The sequence below is a fragment of the Copadichromis virginalis genome, linkage group LG3 (genome assembly GCF_057382275.1).
Source record: "Copadichromis virginalis isolate Kocher_CV1m ecotype Utaka linkage group LG3, C_Virginalis_male_GT1.1, whole genome shotgun sequence".
NCBI lineage: Eukaryota > Metazoa > Chordata > Actinopteri > Cichliformes > Cichlidae > Copadichromis > Copadichromis virginalis.
This window is the reverse complement of record NC_140620.1, coordinates 49,342,311-49,364,825: the sequence shown is the minus strand read 5'-3', so window position 1 is coordinate 49,364,825 and position 22,515 is coordinate 49,342,311. Positions and strand designations below refer to the sequence as shown.

At 40.3% G+C, this 22,515-nt stretch overlaps 1 protein-coding gene across 4 annotated transcripts in view; it reads right to left on the bottom strand.

Moving 5' to 3' along the window:
• The window catches only part of LOC146715075 (protein phosphatase 3 catalytic subunit alpha), a 66,724-nt gene that overhangs the window by 27,620 nt on the left and 16,589 nt on the right, over positions 1-22,515 (bottom strand). For all 4 annotated transcript variants that reach the window (XM_085451494.1, XM_085451496.1, XM_085451495.1 and 1 more), the window contains exons 2-4: positions 12,883-13,083; positions 806-930; positions 215-326 (exon numbers count right to left, since the gene is read on the bottom strand). In XM_085451494.1, coding sequence (XP_085307620.1) covers positions 215-326; positions 806-930; positions 12,883-13,083 — 438 coding nt within the window. The remainder of the gene's footprint in view (positions 1-214; positions 327-805; positions 931-12,882; positions 13,084-22,515) is intronic.

Sequence of the window (22,515 nt, the reverse complement as noted above, 5' to 3'; positions counted from 1 at the left end):
AACAGTTTTGACATGTACAAATATAAAGGCTGAATCCTGTAACAGGCCAGAGTGTGCTTTTAAGTGAACATTTGAGGTCAGTGGCTGAACTGCACACATAATAAACAGCTTTTTAGCAAGGATAACTCAATTTGCTCCCTCCCCGTGCAGAGCTTCAGAGGCTAACTCGCTTTATATCAAAAGGTTAAACATTAAGTGCACAAGCGTTACTTACATTCCTGCTTAAATGTGAAATACTCTGTTAAATGTCGACATTCGTGATTCCCACGCAGCAAAAACAGTGTTTTGGGGTAAAGGATCTTCAAGGCCCACAAGTACAGCACACACTGAAACAAAGCAGAACAAAAGAAAGCAGGAAACTGTTAGCTTGTCATATTTCTAAGAGGCTGGAAGCATAAAACCATCGAGTCACATCGTGTCACTTTTACAGAGTGGTACAATAAAAGTAGTTCTGCATTTTGTGCTCATGGCACACGCCAACACATTATTCTTTTATTAATAAAAGAATAATATTTCAGGCCATATACACATATAGGCAAATTCCCAGATTAAATATCTGTATATTGCTTTATTTTAAAATATCTCTCTCTCTCTATATATATATAACTCCAAGCCTCACTCTGACATTTGCTTTCCAAGGCACATTTGAAATTATTACAAAAGCCTATTACCACTACAATATCTGCAGCCTGATTTGATCTACGCTGAGAGAAAGCTATTAATAAACACAGCTTCAGCCGAACACATGGCGTGTGTCACACTTGATTAGGCCCTGGTGAGGACAAAAACAAATATACAGACTCACTTCAATACTGAAATACCCTCTGTCAACGTAGTCCCCCAGGAAAAGGTAGCGCGTGGATGCTGGTGAGCCTCCTACTTCAAACAGCTTCATCAGGTCAAAGAACTGCCCGTGGATGTCTCCGCAAACTGGAAAAAGGTCAGAAAAAAGAAAATATGAACGATAAAAATGTAAACTATGTAAAAAAGAAGAAGTAAAACTAAAGTTCTTAGTGTGAAAAGTTACACACACACAATACAAACAAGGCATTACAAGTGGTGTTTTGCGGTGCATCGTGTGAGAATGAGTGTTTTGCTGAACACGCTCCTGTGGCTGATCAGCACAAGATGTAGTGGACGATGGAGAGGGCGTGAACGGTTGTTCAGTATTGACTGCAACTTGGATTGCATCCTTTCTGAAACCGCTGTCAGAGAGTCGGGCTCCACACCCACACCATTACCAGCTTTGCAGAGCACTTTGTTGACTCTGTTGGTTGTCCCTCAGCTCTACTAAATGCCAAAATGCCAAGGTAAAGACTACTGAAACATGGCAACTGTTTACAGGCTGATGGGCCAAGAACATTTCAGAGGTGTTGTGGAAAATGAACAGGGAGAAACTACTGCTGACAACATGTCCACAGTGATGAAAATGGTCACATTTAGATTTTTCTCCCTTTCGTTTTTCAAGCAGCCCACTGTTTGGCCAGCAGAAGCCTCAAAAATGACCAAATGAGGATCTTTGGACACATTTCGGAGGCCGAGCTGCTTCCAAATGGTTCAAGAAACCAACATACCACGTCATCGGTTTTATATACACACGCTGTATAAAATTGAGAATAAGGATGAGAGTTTGGAAAAAAATCTTCTCTGTAATTTATTATGTCCAGATAATATGCATAATTATAGTCCTCCTAAAGATAACAAAACTCACTTTCATATTGTTAAACTTTGAGTTTGGATTGAGAGTATTACACAATAAAGTGAATCATGGGAATTATGACTTGCCTAATAACTCTGCACATAGCGTTTATCCCATTGCACAAAGTAAGGTAAATAAGAAATAATCCAAACAAGCTTTTCCTAAAAAGAGATTTTTAATCAAAGCCTGCAAAAATTGTTAACAGTGCATCTGCCATCTTCCTTCTAACATGCTGTAATACTTTGGAATCACAAGAACTGAGTGTCCCTTTCCACGCCTTGCTTTTCCATCCCATCCTCTTTCAATCTCTTTATAACCTTCAGGTGTTTCAGCTGGCTTGTGAGACTTAATTTGAACAAATAAACTAGCATTTGACTGAACTTAAACCACCACAAAGCTTCCAGCTGTGTTCATTTCTAAGTTTCCCCTGTTGATGCGACTAAAAACCTGGCTTTGTCATGACAAATATTAAAAGACAATTACAAAGTACGTGGCTTCGGTGCTATCTGGTCACTCTATCACTTACAAAAAAGTTATGAGCTTTTGGATTAACCAGGATTTCTGGATCAGACCACACAAAGACTGGACTCTTTAATTTAGTAATCCTGCAACAATCCATCAAACCCTTCCTGTATCCGCTTTTGAGACCACTTCAAAACCTGTTTCAGATCATCATAATTTTAGGTGGACATGCCAGAGGTTTACAGTGTAACTGTCCCTGAGACAGTTAAAATAAAGTTGGTTATTTCATGTTTCTGTGATAGATTCATGCTTAATTTAGTTCTTTTATTTACAAGATAAGATGTTAAAAGTGTAACATTAATTAAAAAACATGTCTAAAATATGTGATTACAAAATATGGGTTTGTTAAATATGTAAAGTGCTGTAAAGTTTGTATGAGGTAATATTTGTAATTGTCACATGACCAGAGTTTGGTTGAGAGCACAATCACGGCATTGTGGAGCTAGCATGGATACGTGGCTACAGATGCATCTACAGCCTCAGCGTTAATGTTATTCTGCATGTGGTCCAAGAGGCGCACACGGTATGGTTTCATGTATATTGTTTGTATAATGTTGCATACGTGTTCTACACTGGTAATGAGAGGACATTTTTGTGATATCCATTATTGTGCATTTTTCTGTTCTGCTTGCACAAGACTGTTTATGGACACTGATATGAGAGACTGAAAAGCTCAAAACATTTATGTTGTATACTTTGTGTTTCTTCAGTTTTCACGGTGTCTGAAGACAATAAGAGTGAGAGAGAGAGAGAGAAATAAATTTCCGAAGACATCAGTATGATGCGTGGCCATTCTTTGTTGGACCCCTGTAGTTACATACAGTTTGGGTTAAGATCAGCGTTTGGACTTTACAATCTTTTTTTTCCTCCATTTTGTGTACTCTGGATCATGGGCATTGCTGAATCACCCACCTCTCCTGAGCCATTGTCTTCTTTAAGACAGCCAAGCAGGGAAACATACTCAGCCAATGGTATTGCTGGACTGACGCAAGTGGTTGTGTAGTGGAATAAATAACTGCCCAAAATAACCTCCGGGGGGCGTTACCAAGATACAGAGTAGCAAGACTTCCTAGAAGGAGCGTGATTTTATACGTAAAGGTCAAAGGGGAACTTCATTTGACATCTTAATGTTCTGCTAAAACTATTCAGTCCATTAATCAACAACACAACATGGGAACAGAGGGGGAGATGGGACGCATTTCAACATTTGTCAGACACTGAAATGGTGACGTAAATCTTTGGTGCTCACATACTCATCTTTACTACATATATTAGGGAGTGCACTTATTCTTCAAATCATAGATCTGGTTAATACTTTACCCACACTTAGTCATCCTACCTCTTAAAATAATGAACCTATGAAAGAAATGAGGACAAAAAACAAACAGATGTCACAATAACATTTACTGGATCATCAACAAAAACAAACCTCATTCTGGTGCGTTTCCAGTTTATGCTTTAAAGCATGATTTAACCAACACAGCCCCACATGGCTTTTTAGCACAGGCAATGTGACGACATGATTGTCAGCAGCATATAGTTACATTCTTTATACATATGGTGTCCACACAAATGATAAGAGGCACTATCTCAAAAGTTGTTGTGAAATGGAACAGCTCAAGTGTGATATGAAACTCCATATTTTGGTCTCAGTTTCAGGACCATAACACTCATGATAAGTCTGGGCAGGAAAGCTTGTAAAACGCAACCTGACTGGTTGATAGAGGCATAGTTTTCGAGCACTGTGGATTCATTCTCGAGAAACTTCTTTAGAAACCTTGTAAACCACACAACCCAAAGGATCACTCACCATTAAATTCAGCGCCAGATGCCACAGGGTGCCAGCAGAGGTAGCTTGTAGCTTTGATGAACATCATACCACATTTTATTAGTAATCAATGACTTTATCTCGTAACTTTAAACTATAATCATATAGATTTGTTATTTTACAACAAGCACAGCAGGTATGAGATAAACCGACCGTCAGGTTTGGCTTCTTGGATGACATCTGTGTCAGGAATGAGCCAGCACACCGATTCAGTCTGAATTAGTTTCTTATCACTGTGATCCAATACTCTTTTCACTCCCCGAGGATACAGGATGAACAGAAGCAACAGGAGATTAGCTGCTTAGACAACATTGAGGGATGTCAGATAATGTGATTGAAAAGCCTCTGCTCAATTTTGTAGATACCATAAAGATCGATTCAAGAGTTGGTTAACTTTTGGATCATTTCTGCACAGAAACAAAAATGTGATTAAAACACATTTAAAATGTGAAGCTCCATTATGCCAAGTGGCAAAAACTGCAGTTCCCCTAGCGGCCACTTGAGGCAGAGTACTTGTTTCTTTCTATGTGAAACGACTTAGGAAACAGTTTGGTCAGAAAGTGAGGTCGATGCAAAAAGATGCTTTCCCACAGACTTCTAGAGGACTAGATGTCTTTTTGCAATCACAGTACTCGGTCTTTACACAGACTGCTGGTTTAAGGCAATTCAACATTGGCTTAATTGTTCCAATCTGGGAGCTACGCCAGTGTTTTATACAGTCTATGGTTGAAAGGCGATTTAATCTTTGCAGACTCCCATGTTAAAATGACCAACAAAAATAAACAAGTTTACAGCCTGATACAAGAAACAGTCACAGTCTCCTCAGCTCGTTTCAAGGGGTTGAAATCTTCTTTTTAAACGGTGTTTAGCGTGACGTCACTGTGCGGGTCTTTTACACACTGTGTGATAACACCTATTAAATAGTTCCATATATATTGGTGGAGATGTTCGTGGACAAATGTGTTATTAGGGCCTCAGATTTCAACAAATACAGTCAGATAAGTTTTTTAATTAAATTCACAGCTAGTGTTCAAAAGAATAATTAATAAGTTTTTCCTCTTTTTTTTTTTTTTTTTAATAAACTTAAAGCCTTTCCAGTTCAGTGAACATATTACAAAAGTTTATTCACCTGCAAAATGCAACACACAAATAACACCAAAGATACCAATTACCAGTATCCACTGAACACCATCATAGTAACTGTGATGATAAGCATGGCATTCGTAGCCAGCGCACCTCAATTCATCTATTCTTCAAGTAATCGGCTAATTGAATAATTAACCACAGGGTGAATAGATTTAAATCTAATTTGAAAAGGACACAGACTTTCTTTTTGCGAGGCCGTTGCTTTATGAACTGTATCTAGGAGCAAGAAACACAATAAGAGCCAGTGAAAAACTCTTTCACAGAGATACCCAATTAGTGGAAGCTGGAGGACAGCGTTGGAGAGCAATTATCTCAGGTTACGAGCCTCGTGAGACAGCTCTGAGAATCAGCTCTGCGTGACTGTATCGTAAACCTCTACTTTACCATTTGTCTTTTATTAAACCCACGCAGAGTAACTGTTTAAATCCACAGCGGGGACCAACTTAAAAGGAGCCTTGTAGTTGTAGTCCCATTTCTAAGGACGTCCTCACTCTCTCTTGCAATCAAGCTAAGTATACTTCAAAGGAGCGCTGGTCTGTTTTCAATTGTTGTAAAGTTCCTGTGAAAGTGATTTATTGAAACAAAAACACTCAAAAGGAGCTTTATTAAATATTAGTTGCACAAAACTTATTTATTGACACCAATTTTTTTAAATTGTATGTACTCAGAGAAAAATACTTCATTGCAGTCTGTTGGTGCTTTAATGCCACCAAGTTCCCACCTGATCCCAACTTTTCAGAAATTCCAAACTTTGGGATACATAAATTATATTTTGTCTATCAGATATGATAGATGATCATGATGCAGCACTTCTAATCACACCATCATCGTTAGAAAGGTTTAATTTTTTTCCTCACCAACAGAGAATGTATTGATTCATCCTGACAACGATGTATCATTGTTAAATCATTGTTAAAAGTTTATTGATTTGACTAAAATTACAATCCAAATTGTTTTCTTTGATGTTTTAAAATGCCCACATGTTGATTCCTTAGTTGTTTTCATTAGAGCTACACATATTTGTCTTATGCCCCAAAATAAGATAATTAAATGAAACTCATAATTCTCATTTCCATCGCCTCACTTTTATTCTTAGGCTCTACTAGAGTAGCTTTGCATGAACAACATTCTTGTTGGTGCAGCCCCTCAGCTCACCAAATTTCTTTTGACTGCCTTCTCAATTGTAAACAGAAGCTTTACAAACTGCAGTTGGGATATCTGATTATGGATGGTCATATCAGGCTGGCCCGCCCTGAGCCTGGTTCTGCTGGAGGTTTCTTCCTGTTAAAAGGGAGTTTTTCCTTCCCACTGTTGCCAAAGTGCTTGCTCATAGGGGGTCATATGATTGTTGGGTTTTTCTCTGTATGTGTTATTGTAGGATCGACCTTACAATAGAAAGCATCTTGAGGTGACTGTTGTTGTGATTTGACACTGTATTAAAAATTAAACTGAATATCAGGTTTGTGTATATGCAAAGCCAAGTCACAAGCATGAACTCATTATGTAAAATTGAAAAAAAATAAATGACGGAAAATAAAAAATGTTGACCTTTTAAAACCTACATGACTACTGAATTCTTCGACAGTTTTATGCAGACTTAACTCTTGACTTGAAATATTCAAACTGCAGCATATGCATTAGGTGTTAATGGAATTTTTACACAACAAGAAATTAATATATTTCGAAAAAGGTCAACACAACTCTGAAATCCTAGTGATTCATAGCTTCATAGGCTGGTTATCACTATAGAAACACCCCCAAGACAGTAAATCCTCCAAACAATGGCAGTCAATATCTCTCAAGAAAATAAAAAGGCTAACCTAAGCTGCTCCTGACCTGATAGAGGACCTCTACGAGCATCACCAGAGGCAGCAATCCAATGCAGCTATTGTATAAAACCACACAGGCTGATGGCACAACATAAGTAACCATCTCATCAGTAGACTAAACGTTCTAATATTCACAATAAACTGTGCTCCTGAGAATACGATATTGCCTGAATGGATGACCACCACGAGTGTAATTACTATCAAAATTAAGCGTTCCCAGTTTTCACAGGAAAATTAATATACAATATGTTTTTAGAAGTCCATTTAGGGAGCCAGAGACAGCGATTTCACCTGAAGCTAATGGAAAACACACCGTGTGTGGGAGGACTCCAGCTGACCTTTTGGAAAGCTATCGCTTGCTGCTGAAGAAAACAGCGGGGCGATGCGGTGATGTTAAGAGTTCAATCGGTGGCCAAAAAGACCCGATGTGACGGTCACTGTGAACTGCGGCTGTCTCATGTGTGCAACCCCGGACGCCACTGGTCAGAGCAAATCAAACGGTAACACTACAGCAGCTCACTCCTCCAGCTCAGGGCTCTGCTTTATCGCAGCAAACACACAATCCACCCATCACTCTGTTCCAGTACACCTACAGACGTGCTTTGCCTCCCTCCCTCTTGTCATACAACACACAAAAAAGAGGTGAGAACCACAGCCCACATAAGAAGAGCAGGTGGGAGTACATTATCTGGAGTGAGAAACAATTCGTTCTGGCCATCTACTGCTTGTGTGCTAAAGTGATCTCCCTGAGTAGCAGCATATCAGCGGGCAGCAGTTATTGAGTGGGTGGCGGGCATTACACAACCTGGCTTCAGAACCTACACAAGCCACTCCAAAGGGCGCGCTCATTGAGCGAGTGAAATCCACTGTGATACAGACTGTGTCAGATCGTGTTTTGATTGAGATTGGATGATAACAATACCCCCGGTTTTAGCCCGCATTTATGAAAAACGCAATCTGTTCTAAACATCAATTTGAATGCAATATTGTGAAAGCTGCCATTAAAGTAAAGCAGCAAAACTAAATATTGAACATATTATATATATTTCAGTCAGATTTAGATTCATTTTGTCTGGATATAATACAAATAGTTCCCAACTATTAAAAAACATAACCCTTCACATCCATATCCATGGAGATTTGCTAATAATGGATTTTTTCTTGACAGTATTGACAAATATTATCAATGATGACCTCAGAAATCAAAGAAAGAAAAAAACCAAACCCTGAAAATGTCAATATTAATTTACTTCACATAGGGGAAAAAACAAAACACCTTTCCATGATCGGATTAGCCCCAAAAGATCAGACAAAACTGTGGCTCCAAAACAGTCATCCCCACTGGATGACAGAGCAGGCTTTGGGGTGACCTTTGTAATGGTCTCACCACGATGGAAATAAATGTCCTAATCAAAACACATTCAAAAATAAATTACAGCTGACCCGTGTCAGAAGGACCCTTGTTTATACAATGTTTCTTCAAGCGGCTATCAGGATTGAGCTGAGGAGGACATCGAGGAATTCCAGCCTATGATTGAGTAGATCTTACAATGAAATGCACAGCATGGTTTCCCACACATATATTCTACATGGGCAGGTGATGTATACCACTGGCTTTGTAATTTACGTCTTTAGTGGATGAATTAGTGGAGGTTCAGTCACTGCTAATTAACTAGTTCTTTTCTTTACTGCGTTTCCTACTGGCGGGCTGTTTAAGCTGCTACTGAAGCAGTCCTTAATGTCATTAAGCTGTCTCAGGTCTCCCAGGATCAGACTGATGCCAACTGCACTATCCTAAACTGGAGTCGGCCAGAGTAATCCCTGTTTTATGCCGAGATCCAAAGCTGCACAGCAAAGCAGGGACTATTGTGACCAGCTGCAGTTCAAGCATTCACTGGATGAGGAACTTCTGCTTTCCTCCTCCATTTAGAGGGTGGAATCTTACCAAAGCCCAGTATATGTATATCAGTACATATTGAAACCTCAGCCATACTTCTTTAACTCTGTCTCCAGACCACTGAACCTAAGCTGCCCCTCTGTTGCTCATTTGCAATAAACATATGAGCAGCTTCATCTCTGCTCGGCCTCCCGTCTTTTTGTCAGTGCCACAATCTCCTAACCATACATCATAGCAGGTCTCACTACCCCGACACTCATCTCCACCCGCTCCACCCCTTGTACTCTCTTCACCTCTCTCGTGCACTGTTCGTTACTTTGGATAGCTGACACATATTTAAACTCCTCCAACTTCACCTTCCCACCTGCCTTCCTGTCATTCACACACATGTATTCTCTGTCTTGCCTACACTGACTACACAATAAATTCTCTTTTCAATTTAAAAGCATTGGAGTGCACCCAATACCTACTACTGCCATAAATACTATGCAGCTCTCTGGGAAACACTGCACTGCATGGCTTGCAGTAAACTTGTAGGATTGCTAATCTACAAAGAAAATATCTTCGAATTGTTTTTCGTGTTTACATTGGCTGTCACATATTACAAAATAAAGCAGGGCCCATACGTACAAATACCATACATGCTATCCACCTTGCTCTAATGTCCATACAAGTGCATTTCTCATTATAAGACTGTTGCATAAGAACCTATTGGAAATATTCAACAACCTTGTAATGCTGCACAGAACAAACACTTCACATTATGCGCATAAAACTGCCACTCTCACCAGGGTCTAGGAGGAGGCTTTTTAAGCTCTATACAGGAAATTCCACAACCAAGGTCTTAATATTTCCTGACCAACTATGCTTTGCAGATTTCTCGAATTTATTTCTAATCTTATCAAACACGAACAGCTAAAGGAAGATGCAGGGAAACTTAGAGCATTTTATACTCAGCTATGTAGTGTTACATCAACACACAACAAAAAGAATTAAAAGATCATTTGTTCAAGGAAACCATGACAGAGCCCCTGCGCAAAGTGGAGCTCACACACTGCAAATGTGTATGAATAGTTTAAAAGCTGGCTGTTGCCTGGTGATGTGGCTGTAGGAGCTCTATTGATGGGTGACTTGTGTGAAGGCCATGAGAGCAGCTTGTACTCAGTACACTAAGCCAGCACCGTTCATCACACACACACACCCCTCCCTTTCATGAAATACCCCACCTGCCATCTGGCCCAACAAGGAAGTAACTATGAGAGAGAGAGGTAGCTGACATGTCGTGGTGCTTTGCATCCATGATAAATATTTACATACTAATTCACTGACCATGTGTCATGTGGGAATTGGGAGGCCTGCTAACGCGGAGAGAGGCAGAGAGAAACAGCTCCTGACCGTGACACAGACAGTCAAAACATGGCAGGCAGAGAGGGAATGGGAGCAAAAACAAAGAAATGCTTATAGCAAACAGGAGTGCGCACGGAGAGGGAAACACAGCAGGCGCATGAGCACGCGCAACAGAGAAATCCTTGTCCAAGCCTACTGAGTGGGAGAGGGGTTGAGGCAGGGGTGTTGAGTGGGAGGGAAAGAACCGGTTCATCGCTGCACTCGTGTACACAAGTGCACCGAACGCGCACCGCTCCTCGGGATCTGTGGCTTGCACACGGAGGAGAAGCTGTCCACTGTTTCCATGTAACACAACAAAGAGAGGAGGCTTTCCTGGCAAATCCCTTATTTGAAGTGCTGTAAAATCTGAAACCAAAACATGTTAACTTGCACCAGATTTTAAAAAGGCGACTTGACCAGGGAAGGTCACCACTGGAGCATGTTTACACACAGGAATCCACCCTGCGATCAGATTAAGCCAGAAAATCGAATAAGGTTTATCCATGCTAGTTATCCAATTTGTCCCAGCACCACATTTTGTGTTTTTTGTTTTTAAACACCTAGAGCGTCAGATTTAAAATGGGTTAGGGTTAACCCCTAACCCTCTAACCCCTATTTAGACGCCCAGAGAATGAACTTGTGTTTAATTTTCACAAACAGCTGAATATGCACTTAGTTAGTTTTAGCTCAAACTGGAGGAATCTAGCTGTGTTCAACAACACATCTGTTAACCTTACAGCTCTCAGGTGCCTGCAAACACAAAGACAGACGTGGAAAACATGCAGTCTGTTTGCATCTTTTTGTTTACCTCAACTCTCTCGAACAGCAAGGGTTATCATAACGGTCTACATCCATTAAGACAAAACAATGAACAGCTTTTAAAAAAAAAGGGGGTATTTGCATTTATGAATTTAAGTAAGTGCCATGCCTGCTAAATATGAACACAGGCCTCTCTGGATGATATTGTGGGAATGATCTCACATTAGGAAATGTTTGGTTGCCATAGATCCTATGAGTGTGTCTCTGCCTCTGATTACGACAACATCAAAGAAGCCTCATCAGAAAGTCTAATGGAGGAACAGGGCACTTGACCAGGAAGAAAAGACGACAATAGACGCGCTGGATTTGTGCATATGCATCAGCGAACCTCCCGCAGCAGCGTGTGACGGGGGTGAATGAGCTAAGCTTCAGTTACTAGCAGCTTTGAATGTAAAAGCTGTTAGCTAAACCAAGCAAATGAAATGAAAATGACATTTTTTTCAAAACTACAATGACTAATAAGCGATTTTAAAACAACAACGATCGATGTGTCATACTACCTCTCTCCAAAGTTAGCAGATGTTTTCAATAACGTCCCTCTGCATTGCTTTGAGACTCAGCCTAGTAACTGAATGCAACACTGCTCGTTAGCTTTGCCAAATTGGATGAACTGAAGCAGTGTTTCTTAAAAATACACTGCTCTAGTTATCGGCATGGCCCGCGTGTGGCTTGGTAAAACAGTGACTCAGTTAATTAGGAAAATTAAGTTTTATACTGCTGTAAACATTCAGCTCTCTCTTCCATTGTGTCGGTTTGATTTTAAAATCTTGTATCTGTATATTGTTTATACCTGCAAATAAATAAAACAAAGTTATTGTAGGTTACTGTGAGCTGCCGTTTGTTTGGGAAGGTGGAATACTTGGAATACACAGTGCGAAACATGCTGGGAAGTGTCTGTAAGTGAATCATCATCTGTTGTTTGTTAAGGTAAATGATGATGAATGAGTCTGTTTCTTCTTATAGTTGTGGGCCGGTTCTAAGGTTTGCATTTTAGATATATGGAGCCTAAAAAAGACAAGAGAAAAAGTAAAAAGAAAAATGAATGTAGGTCATGATATGCAGGATTTTGTGGAATAAAGAGTATATGAGTGGTGTCCACCCAAGTGTTCCCTCTTGGAAAGGCTGTAGTTTGTGAGTCTAGACAAGCAGTTGCGTTTCGTCATTTCTGATCATCAATTAATCAATGATTCCCTTTTAAATTTCTATAAGTGCACAGTGACATCTTTGCATTAGACTATGAATATAAATCCTGAAAGTTTTGCAGACAAAAATAAATAGCTCAACAAATCTTCCATTATTGTCTAAAAATTATAACCCAAAAGACAAACTGGTGAGCCTTCTTCAGTAAATCTGCTGTTTCAAAAGATGTTGAAATGTGTTGCACACAACATAGCACACACCCATTTCAGTGCTGGCACAACCTACCTTGCCCACAGGTTAACTTTCACATGCACAATGTCGTTTTGCATTATTTACGTGACAGTCATGTCTTACTTTTCACTGTGCTTGGTTACAACTTCCTGTCACTTTTGCAGCAGTAGAGAACAAATGAGTGACATACACCCTGGTGTCCAGTTTGGTAAAGTCGTAGGGCTGCAGCACTGGCTAGTTGCGGGTGACTGCATACAATCTTAGATGCATCAGCTGACTACTGAATAATTACTCTGACTACTATTTCTGGAGTGAAACAAAATTATTCACTTTTTATTGGTCGATTACTGGTTTGCAGTAACACATGCAGTATTTGAACCCTGACCTGTCACAGGAGCCTCAATGTCCAGCAGGTTCTTCTCTGAACGCAAGATTGCGGCGCCCTCTCCTATGAGCCTGAGCGCCACCGCCTCATCCACACGGCCCTCCTTGGTTAGGTGAGCTTTCAGCACGTCCACTTTGGGCTTCCCATCGCTGTCAAACACCTCTTTAGCTGTCAGTCGGTGACTGGGGGGGAAGGGGACAGCTGCAAGGGTTTAAAAAAAAAGTAGAAGAAGAAAATCATTAGAACTGATGTACTTTCATACCACGTTTACAGTGCTTTAATACACTTTTCATTGACAAAAGGCTTACAGCAATACACAGTTATTTCCACATCACTGAGAAAACTGCATTTAAGCTGTTTGATTAGAAGGTACTTTGTACCAGGGGATCGACTCCCTGCAGGAGAGGGAGTTTGCGCTCACTCCCATGCTTCCAGCCCACCCTCTGAGACAATTTACCTGATTGCTGCTATGATCTGTGAGTCATTCAATTTTCAATATTTATTACAGACACACACATTTTCTAGTTTACTTGGCAATATTCACGAGAAAAGAGACTGTATATTAAAAACGAGGCAGAGAACCAACACATCTTTATTTTATTAACATTAAAAGCTTGTGCTGCGAGGACAGAAACACCAGTGTATGCGGATGTGTGACGTGTAACCAACTCCATACTTCAGTGTGCTCTCTTTTATTGTGTTCGATTGAAACAACAGAGATATCATCTTCAGCCTGACAAGCATTTACTTATTTCTCAGCAACAGTTATTTATTTATTTTTAAAGAGTAAAATTGGGTTTATTCCTCAGAGTCTTGCAGCCACTGTGGAAATCAGACAATATCCAAATCCTCAACAAATCTCTGTAACTGTCAATTTCCATAATTAGTGGCTTATGAGGGATAGCTTTTCAGAGTAATTCAATGTTCCCCAGTAATTTGGAATCCTACTGATGCACTCGCAAGCTGCAATGCTATTTGCATGCATTTTAAATCAAAACAGGGATTTGCAGTCTAGGTCTAGTCTTCTTTTATTAAAAACGCTCTTCAAACTGGACTTCATATTATTGCGATGTTAGTAGCCTAATGCTTTTATTAAATGAAAGCTAAACATATTACTTACAATAAATGTACAAAATTACAGTTTTTTTCCTCCCCGCTTTTTTTCTTTTGCTCAATCGAACTGCTTCTAAGAGTTTAAAACATACATCATGCTCTTAGTCAGACTTCACATACAGCTTACAGGTGACTAATCCACAAAACCAGAAGAAAATACTGCTGAGCTAGTGTCTGTGTTTGTTGTATACATGTGTGGTGTGTACGTGTATTCCAGCATCCATCCTTCCTGAAGGTGACATCAGCGGTAATCAGGCCAGCACTTTATCTGTGTCACAGTGAGCTTTAGCAACAGATGACATTTGGGATCTCAGCTCCAGTTTCTAATGGGTCTATGTGGAAATTACAAATTTACTGGACTTGCACAGTTGCATCCTGGGTATTTTCAGCAATGCTATGTGTGTAAAAATGTAAAATCAGCAGGGTGAAAGAGACAGGAGGTACAATTTCTGATAACTCACAACGCCACTTTAAAAATAGTAGTAAATTCAGAGGGGCACAACCCTGTGAGAGGGCGAATGTAAGAGTATTGTTTCTAATTGAAAAGATTCAGAGAAGGTTTAAATGTTTAGATATGGTTTGGTCTTGTCGCATCCACATATACATGTTAAAACTACACATGCATTTAACTCTTTCGTCTCATAACATCTGACGATCTCTCCTGGACCCCTAATTGACAACTTTTGACACCTGGGTATAGATCAATAAAGACATGGTTTGACGACCATTGGAATAGTTTCTGGGGTTTTCTGAGAGTAGCTGCAAGGAACGAGACAATCCTCACCAGCTACTGATGCAAATCCAGTCATTTCGGTCTATAAGCTAGCCTGAAACAGGAGGAGGCTCAGCTCAGAGCTTCAAGGTTTACTACTAGTAAGCTTTAACTCTTAACTAGTAAACAGCCAAACTGTTTTGGGGTATGATTAATCAGAATTTTAAATTGTTTTCAAAAATCATGGACAGTTCATCGTCACAATTCAAAAGCCAGCATTTGTGACGGCATGAGGGCATATTCGTTCACAAAGCATGGATATCTTGCACATCTGTGATGGCATCATCGACGTTTAACAATAAATACAGGTTTTCAGCAACATATGCAGACAAAGGAAGGTCTTCCCTATTTCAGCAAGACCACACCAAAGCACATCCAGCATGTTTAATGCCAGCATGGCTCCATCTAAACTGGCATGTTTGCAGTACAGACCTGCCAGCATTGGAAAGTATGATGGCAGGAAAATACCGCAAAGGAGGTCGGACCTATTGCAGATTAAATCCGACACGAAGGATTGGGAAACGTTTTGTTTATTTTGAGTTAACACTTAAGAGGGCTGCTATAGGATGAGGTCATGCACCGCGGCCGTAAACACGTCCACGTCCTTCCTTATAAAAAAGGATCCTGCAATGATAGGACAACATTCAATGTGCTGTCTTTGTACTCATTTCAATGCGTTCCATTTTTATTCACTTTTTTAAAGGCGTCCCAACTTGCTTTTAGAAACACGAGCTATAAAAGCCCCCCAAAAAAGAGAAAAGTGAAGCTGAAAGCTGTTTCTGATATCTGAAAGTTATAATTATGATGCTGGCAAGCTACACGGAAATAAGCTTTGTTCTACCTACCTGGCAATTATTTTCCCCATAAATGCTATTTTGAGAATCTGCGTGACATAACACAAGTTTTCCAACATCAAACATTTTAATGCAACTCATTCAGTTTCCTTTGTAAATTCAAACACGTAAAACCAAAATGTCTGAAGGAGGTGGATACCACAAAGTCACTTTAAGCCAAATAAATAGTTACGATGCTTGAAATAAATCTTGAATAATACAATACGATGTCTTTGCTCAGGTGTCAGGGGCATTTAGAGATTCCCCCATCTGAGAGTGATTTACCAGAGCCCCAGGTGTGAGCACCTGCTACGCAACTCTAGCCTTACTGCTTTTTGACTCCATGGTGCAGAAAGCACAGCCCCTTGAGTTGTTGAACAAATTGAGTGTTTACATTCATGTGAAGTGTTCTGAACTTGATAGAGGGCATTTTTCAACTGAGCAGCAAGCTTTTAAAAATGACAGCTAGGCCACGAATCTGCGACATGATTAGCTCTCAGATAATGATTGAGAAGCAGCACGAAAAAGAGTTTTTTTATTTGAAAAGTGCTACAAAATTTAAACATCACACCCTGAAATTCTTTCGGATGTCAAATTTCATACACAGGTACACGTTTTCAACTTAGATTTCAGGTAAATACAGAAAAACCTTTTACTTATAGCTGCCAATGTGACAACTTCTTATGCAAACTCTGTAAATTAAAGCCAGAAAAAGACAAAAGAATGACCAAAGCTGGCTTTCATGTTGGAGGGATACTTTTGGGGAATGAACCGCAGACTATAAGGATTAGGTGCTTTAATTGGCTAAACGTAATCCAACTGTCAAATGGGAGTAGAAAGTAAGGTGCTTAAATTATTTCCCTAATCCCACGCTGTTAGCCAATTAGGCAATGCAGGTAAACTCCCCAGGCTGTTTGCCACAACTGCGCTGCTGTTGAATTTGAACTGCATAAGAGGAAACAGAGCCATTTTTCTTTTTTCATTTGTGCAGGAAAAAAGAAAAACACTCTGATTATGAGGAATGACAGTTAGCGGCAGGACAAAGCCATAAATCATTCATGCGCAGAGTGACGTACGAAATCTGTGTAACAACATACCTGACGGTAAACATATTGAGCTTATGAGGAAACTACATGGGAAAACCCTGTACCTACCAGCTGCAATAGTTATTTGGTTCCTGTAGATAATAATTAATAGTAAGCCTGTCAGTGAAAGAAGTAGAACCCCCGACCCCCACCCCAAAATAACCAGTAACTGATGCAGTAACAATGGCAACCGGTGAGTTGATTTACAGACATTTTTGAGACTGATAGTCCCCAAACAGTGTAGCCACTGTGAATGTCGTGAGTGATCCCACTTCCCGCCGAAGTGACAGAACATGACGCACTCTAAAATCCAAACACCAAAGACATTATTCTGGAATAAAAATACGCTGTGTGAAAGCTGCAGGTGCTGGCATGCTAGCAGCCTCTTAACACATCACCCTTCCATTTCCTACAGTCATGACAATGGAAACACTGTGAACTTTCCCCTTGTGGAATTTCTAACAGCTCCCTTATTAACAAGAGTAACACCCACATCTGCCAAAACACTACATGGCACGTTGCAATGATCAGTTCCACACTCTTAAGAAGAATGTGTTACTCCCATTTCTTTAGGACATGATTTTCAGACACTGTTCATCTGATGCACATTTTTCATCTTAAAAACGGCCCAGCACTTCTTCTTTTGCCCTCCACTTGTCCAGTATCCTCAAGTTTTTTCAAAAACATGAAATGAGACATCCCAGGTTTTTGGGATTCCCAACATTTTACGGCAACCAAATTGTTATCTGTGACATTTTTCGTAGATTCAGCTAAAGAAACTGGAACAAACGATACGATTTGAAATCCCACTTGTGTGTGAAGTAAAACAGTTTTATTTTACTATTTCCAAATCTTTATATATCCAGTAGCGGTGTGCATTTTTTAGTATGAGCACACTTTTTGCCAAATGCAACGGTCTGATTGGTCAGATCTATTTATTTGGAAATATCGAGCTGATTTAAAAATTAATTTGAAAAAAATTGTAAAATAAAAACAATTACATTATGAACAGGTGACAAAAAATATTTGTAACGCATCCGGTGTGTAAAAGCATTAAGTCTGGCTCCTTGGAACCTAAACACAGAAATGAGGAGGGTCTCGAGGCTTTTGCACAGCAACGTATTAAAAAAAAAAAATTTAATTGTCTAAAAAATAAATAAATAAAAAACAACTCCATAAAGAAATACATTAAAAAAAAAATCTAACATTTATTGTTCTTTCATGAAAAAGAAACAAGAATAAATAATGGTGTCAGATATTGCATTATATAATCATTATTTGAAGTAATTGGCTATTCCAAGTCTAAAAGAACCACACGGCAAAAATCTCTCTGATCCTTTTCCTCCCAAACCCAGCCTTCATCAGCGGTATCGGGGCTTTCCCCAGACAGCAGCTGTTGATTGTTGCAAATAATCTTGTGCATCTATTCTTCTTTTCTTACAATGCTTTATAGCCGTGAGAGCATAAACTGACCTGCGGCGATGTGCCTGAAACCCAAGTATGAGTCAGAAATGGTCTCCATTAGCCGTTCACTTTTGCCTTCATTAATTTTAACATTTCTCTGTTCTCTTCTGTTATGTAACAGGGAAATTGCACTGCAGCCTCAAATCTGGCATGAGAAAGAAAGGATGAGAGAGCGAGAGAGAGTCAGGTTTTATTTTTAATTTAAAAAATATAAAACGCAAAAAGAAATCTGGAGTCCGACTTCACTTTCCATGGTAATTTGTCTCAGATTAGTATTATAGTTTCCAAGCTAGCCGTTCATCAGGCATTTCATTGTAAGCCTAATAGACCTCTAAATGACTGAAGTGTGTATAAAATAAATTTAAAACTACAGTCAGGTTCACACAAACGGTATGATTTCATGTACCTCGGGTTTTAAAGTCATCCAGCTTTAGATCGTCGACCCCCGCAGCCACCTTCGTGCATGCAGCAATCATGATATAACTACACACCGCATAGCAGACATGCAGGTGTGAATTTTGAGAAAATCGGCACCACGGGGTGCAGTGCAGCATAAACTGCTGAGAAGCAGTGGGAAGATAGACAGCTGGAAATTGTGAGGTTGGTGTAGTTCACCGCTAAGGCAGTCTTTTGGAGGAATGAGACAGCGGGAGGTGCGCAGTCATACGCTGTTGGACAGATCAGCTTAATTGGAGAAAGAGAGTCAGACTGTTGCAGAGCTCACCAACCCCTGACTCCGTTTAATGAAGGACATGGAGTGCGACCGTTAGTCTGGACTGATCCGGCAGCTCAGGTCGCTACAATTGGTGCGCATCAATTTCCTTTTGGCCCCGGCAGCTTTGTGAAAGGTGTGTGCTAAACCTGCAAACAGACGTAACGACGATCACGTTCGGTCTTCTTTCAGAGCGATTTCTGCAAATCAGAAAACTGCTGAGGCTGCTCACACAATGCAGTCATTTGATATCCAACTTGTGCCACTTAGAGACACCAACTGAACGATAAAAAAAACAAACTAAAGTCATTTTCAAACACAAACTGAACAATTTCAAACAATTTTCTTTCTCACATGTATTCACATGCTACTGGGAGTACTTTGTGTGTGTTAGGTGAGGGGAGGACAGAGCAAGCAGGAGGCAGCACACACGATGCTCTGAGGAAAAGGCTACTTTCACTCAGTGCACATGAGAAAATGGCTTAATTTTAGCTGATGCAGAAAATCATGCAGCATAAGCCATTACCTACTACCTCTGTTGGACAAAAAAAATATAAAGCTGGCACAGTCTGAGCTGGACTGGGATGGAGGCCAACGATCAGCCATTTATAAAAGCAAAAAAATCCATTAAAACCATAAAGACGCAGCAGACTGGTGGTAAAGAATCCCAGCAACCTGTGAGAAATTCTTCCAATTCCACGTCCACAACCACTTTGGCATAGCACAGCATCTTACCAGCCGATGCTAAACTGAACCCCACAGAAACAGCTGACATGGCACGATGCAGCAACGGCCCTCCCCGAGTGTGGGCGAGACTTGGGTTGTCATTTCCCACATCAAACCATCCGGGCCCCTTCCACCAGACAAGCCACAGCACCGGCATTTTCCCCTCCCTTAAGACTCAGTGGAAATCTCAGCATGACAAAAGAGAGCCAAGTCAGAACAAAGATTCAGGAAACTGTTTGTGAGTGCAACAGAAGGTCAGTTCATACAAAGTATAGAATAACAGAGTTCATTTGACTGCACAGCCAGACGTTATTATGCAAAAGGCGGTGCGGTGTCGGATCTAAAGCGCGATACCGATCTATAACTTTGCTTCCTTACCCGCACAAAGCAGCACTGACTACTTGCCAGATCCATTTGCCTTTTTGAATGACGGTACAGTGCTCTTTATCCTGAGGCAAGGTAAATAGCTGCCAGCGCGAGCAAGATCTCTGTGTAATGCATCAAGTGGAAACTCACTATCTGATCAAATGGTACATAAATACCAGCACCAGGTAAGACACAAAACCAAAGTGGAGTGCAGCAGTATGTTTAAAAAAGAAAAACAAAACAGAAATGCATCCAGCTGCACAACGTGAGATCACGCTTTGAATGCTACACTGCAGTTGCAATATCTGCATTTGAGATTAACCTGCTATCGACAGTGCAGATTTTTTGGTTTGTTACTATCCCCCAGTTGGAAGCCTGTTAGTGATGAAGGATCCACTGCGCGTCTTGTATGCATAGAGGACGACTGCCAAGTGTTGAAGGGGCACAGAGTGTGCAACTCACTCTCCACTGATAGTCAGGGTTTGTTAATTAAATTACGTAACAACACTGAATTAGAGTGGGGTAGGAGTCCAGGATGAACAGAATGCATGAGCTTCTGTAGGCGGTAGGAAACAAAGGACATACTGTACAGCAGAAAACATCTCAACTTCACGTCATTTAGAAGCTGTTTTATTACTCCGTTATTACACAGTTCGGCCCATTCGGAAGCTGGTTAACAGACATGCATACTGCACAAAGATTGAGACCCTGATTTACTAACAACAAAGAACTGCAGCACTTTAAGCACACCACAAATTACTTTCGCAAGGTGAGAAATGATCTACAATAACCCATCTTTCGCACACAGGTTGCAGTGTGATGTCTGCAAGTCACAGATGAGACTGCTGTATTTAACAGCTCCGTGTCTCTGTAACCCACCTGTAAAGCCTAAGACACAGTAAATCAATAATTCATAAGTCTGCGCTCCTAAGATTCGATATCTTTTATTAAGCTAACACAACATAGATTTTAGCTGCAGAATGACCCAAATGTCAGTCCACAGTAATAATGGAGTATATATTTTTTTTTATTACAAAAAGGATTTCAAAAAGAATATTAAATCGGCTACTGGCAAGAAATATAAGGACATAATGACACTTGGCTGATCTAGGTAGCCTTTTAAAAATTCCTTAATGGAATCTGCTGCTATGTGGGTGATGAGAAGTTTCTAGACTGCAATTCTTCTTTTCTTACCAAAACATGGTCGTTTATCAGCTGCTTATGCTGAAAACTGCAAAAACTAAATCCAGAAGCCGGATATTTATACGCCGGTCGACTTTATCTACTACCACTATATTATAAATCTTAATATGATGCTATATAAAGATCATGTAATGTTAGAACTCTGTTCAGGGAGGACTTTAGAAGGCCCGTGGGCTTCAGGGTTAACGGTGGTGGAAAGTGGTGTGAACCTCTTTGCTACGTATGGCTATGAACCCAGGCGAAACACAACATTTAGCACAGCATAGCTTTGAAGTTCAATGATACAAGTCTGCTGATTATATCTGTGTGTCATTATGGAGGTGTAGGCGTTACTTTTGGTTGGCTGAGGCAGGAAGGAGAGCAGGGCCAATAGCGCTCACTTTCCCAGAGAGGGAGAGTACGAGAAAGAGAAGCTGCATCAGATAAAATACTATACAGACCCATGCAACAACAAGAGGTGGGTGGGGCAAGCAGCAACAAAAACTCAGGGGGCTGGCATCTCATCCCATGGAGATCGCCCAGCAGGTATTAAAGATTTCTAATGTTAACAAATGAGCAATGACTCCATTAAATTAATAATTTGGACTCCCGTACTGCTTAATGTGTCCCCTGCAATTAATAACACATTTCCGAACATTAGCAAAATGGTGTCTTTGCTTCCCTCAATTCATTCATTTAAATTAACACAGCAGGTCAGCAGAATTAGGAGAAATTACACACAACTGTGTATAGAGTCCAGTCAGGGAGGAAAAGCACTCAAACTGTGCCTCGTTACAAACAGGTCCTGGAGCTGTGATCTTACTGCATTTAAATTAACATTAATTTCATGCGTTAATATGACCACTTTTCGCTGGTCATCCGTGGCGCACAAAAGCCACGGTTTGATCAATTTAAAAATAAACTGGGGCTGATTAGCAGCAATCTAAATCGAGCTCTTTGTTAAGTCGAGTCTGAACGCAGCAAGCAGACATGTCATGTTTTGGCTCTATTTTATCTTTGCATAACAAGCTTTTAAATCAACGAGATTATCCCGTACACATCTACTTCTCTTTCCTTCAGTCAGTAGCTACAGCATGGAGGTCAGTGTCATAACCAACCAAAGCTGCAAAGACCCCAACTTTCTGCTTTATTGCTTCCAGGGTGCCATTACTGCACTTTAAAGTGCTGCTGACCATCATCATCTGCTGCAGAGAAAAGAGCTTTTAAATCGCGTCGACAAACAGGAGAGATATTAGATAAAAGTGAGTAAAGGGGTTGCCAGGGAAACAGTGCTGTAGAGTCTCGGTATTAATCTTTCATCCATCAAAATATTGGCTTAAAAATGAATTGCTGGCAGCATGTTACGTTCTCCACAGAGTC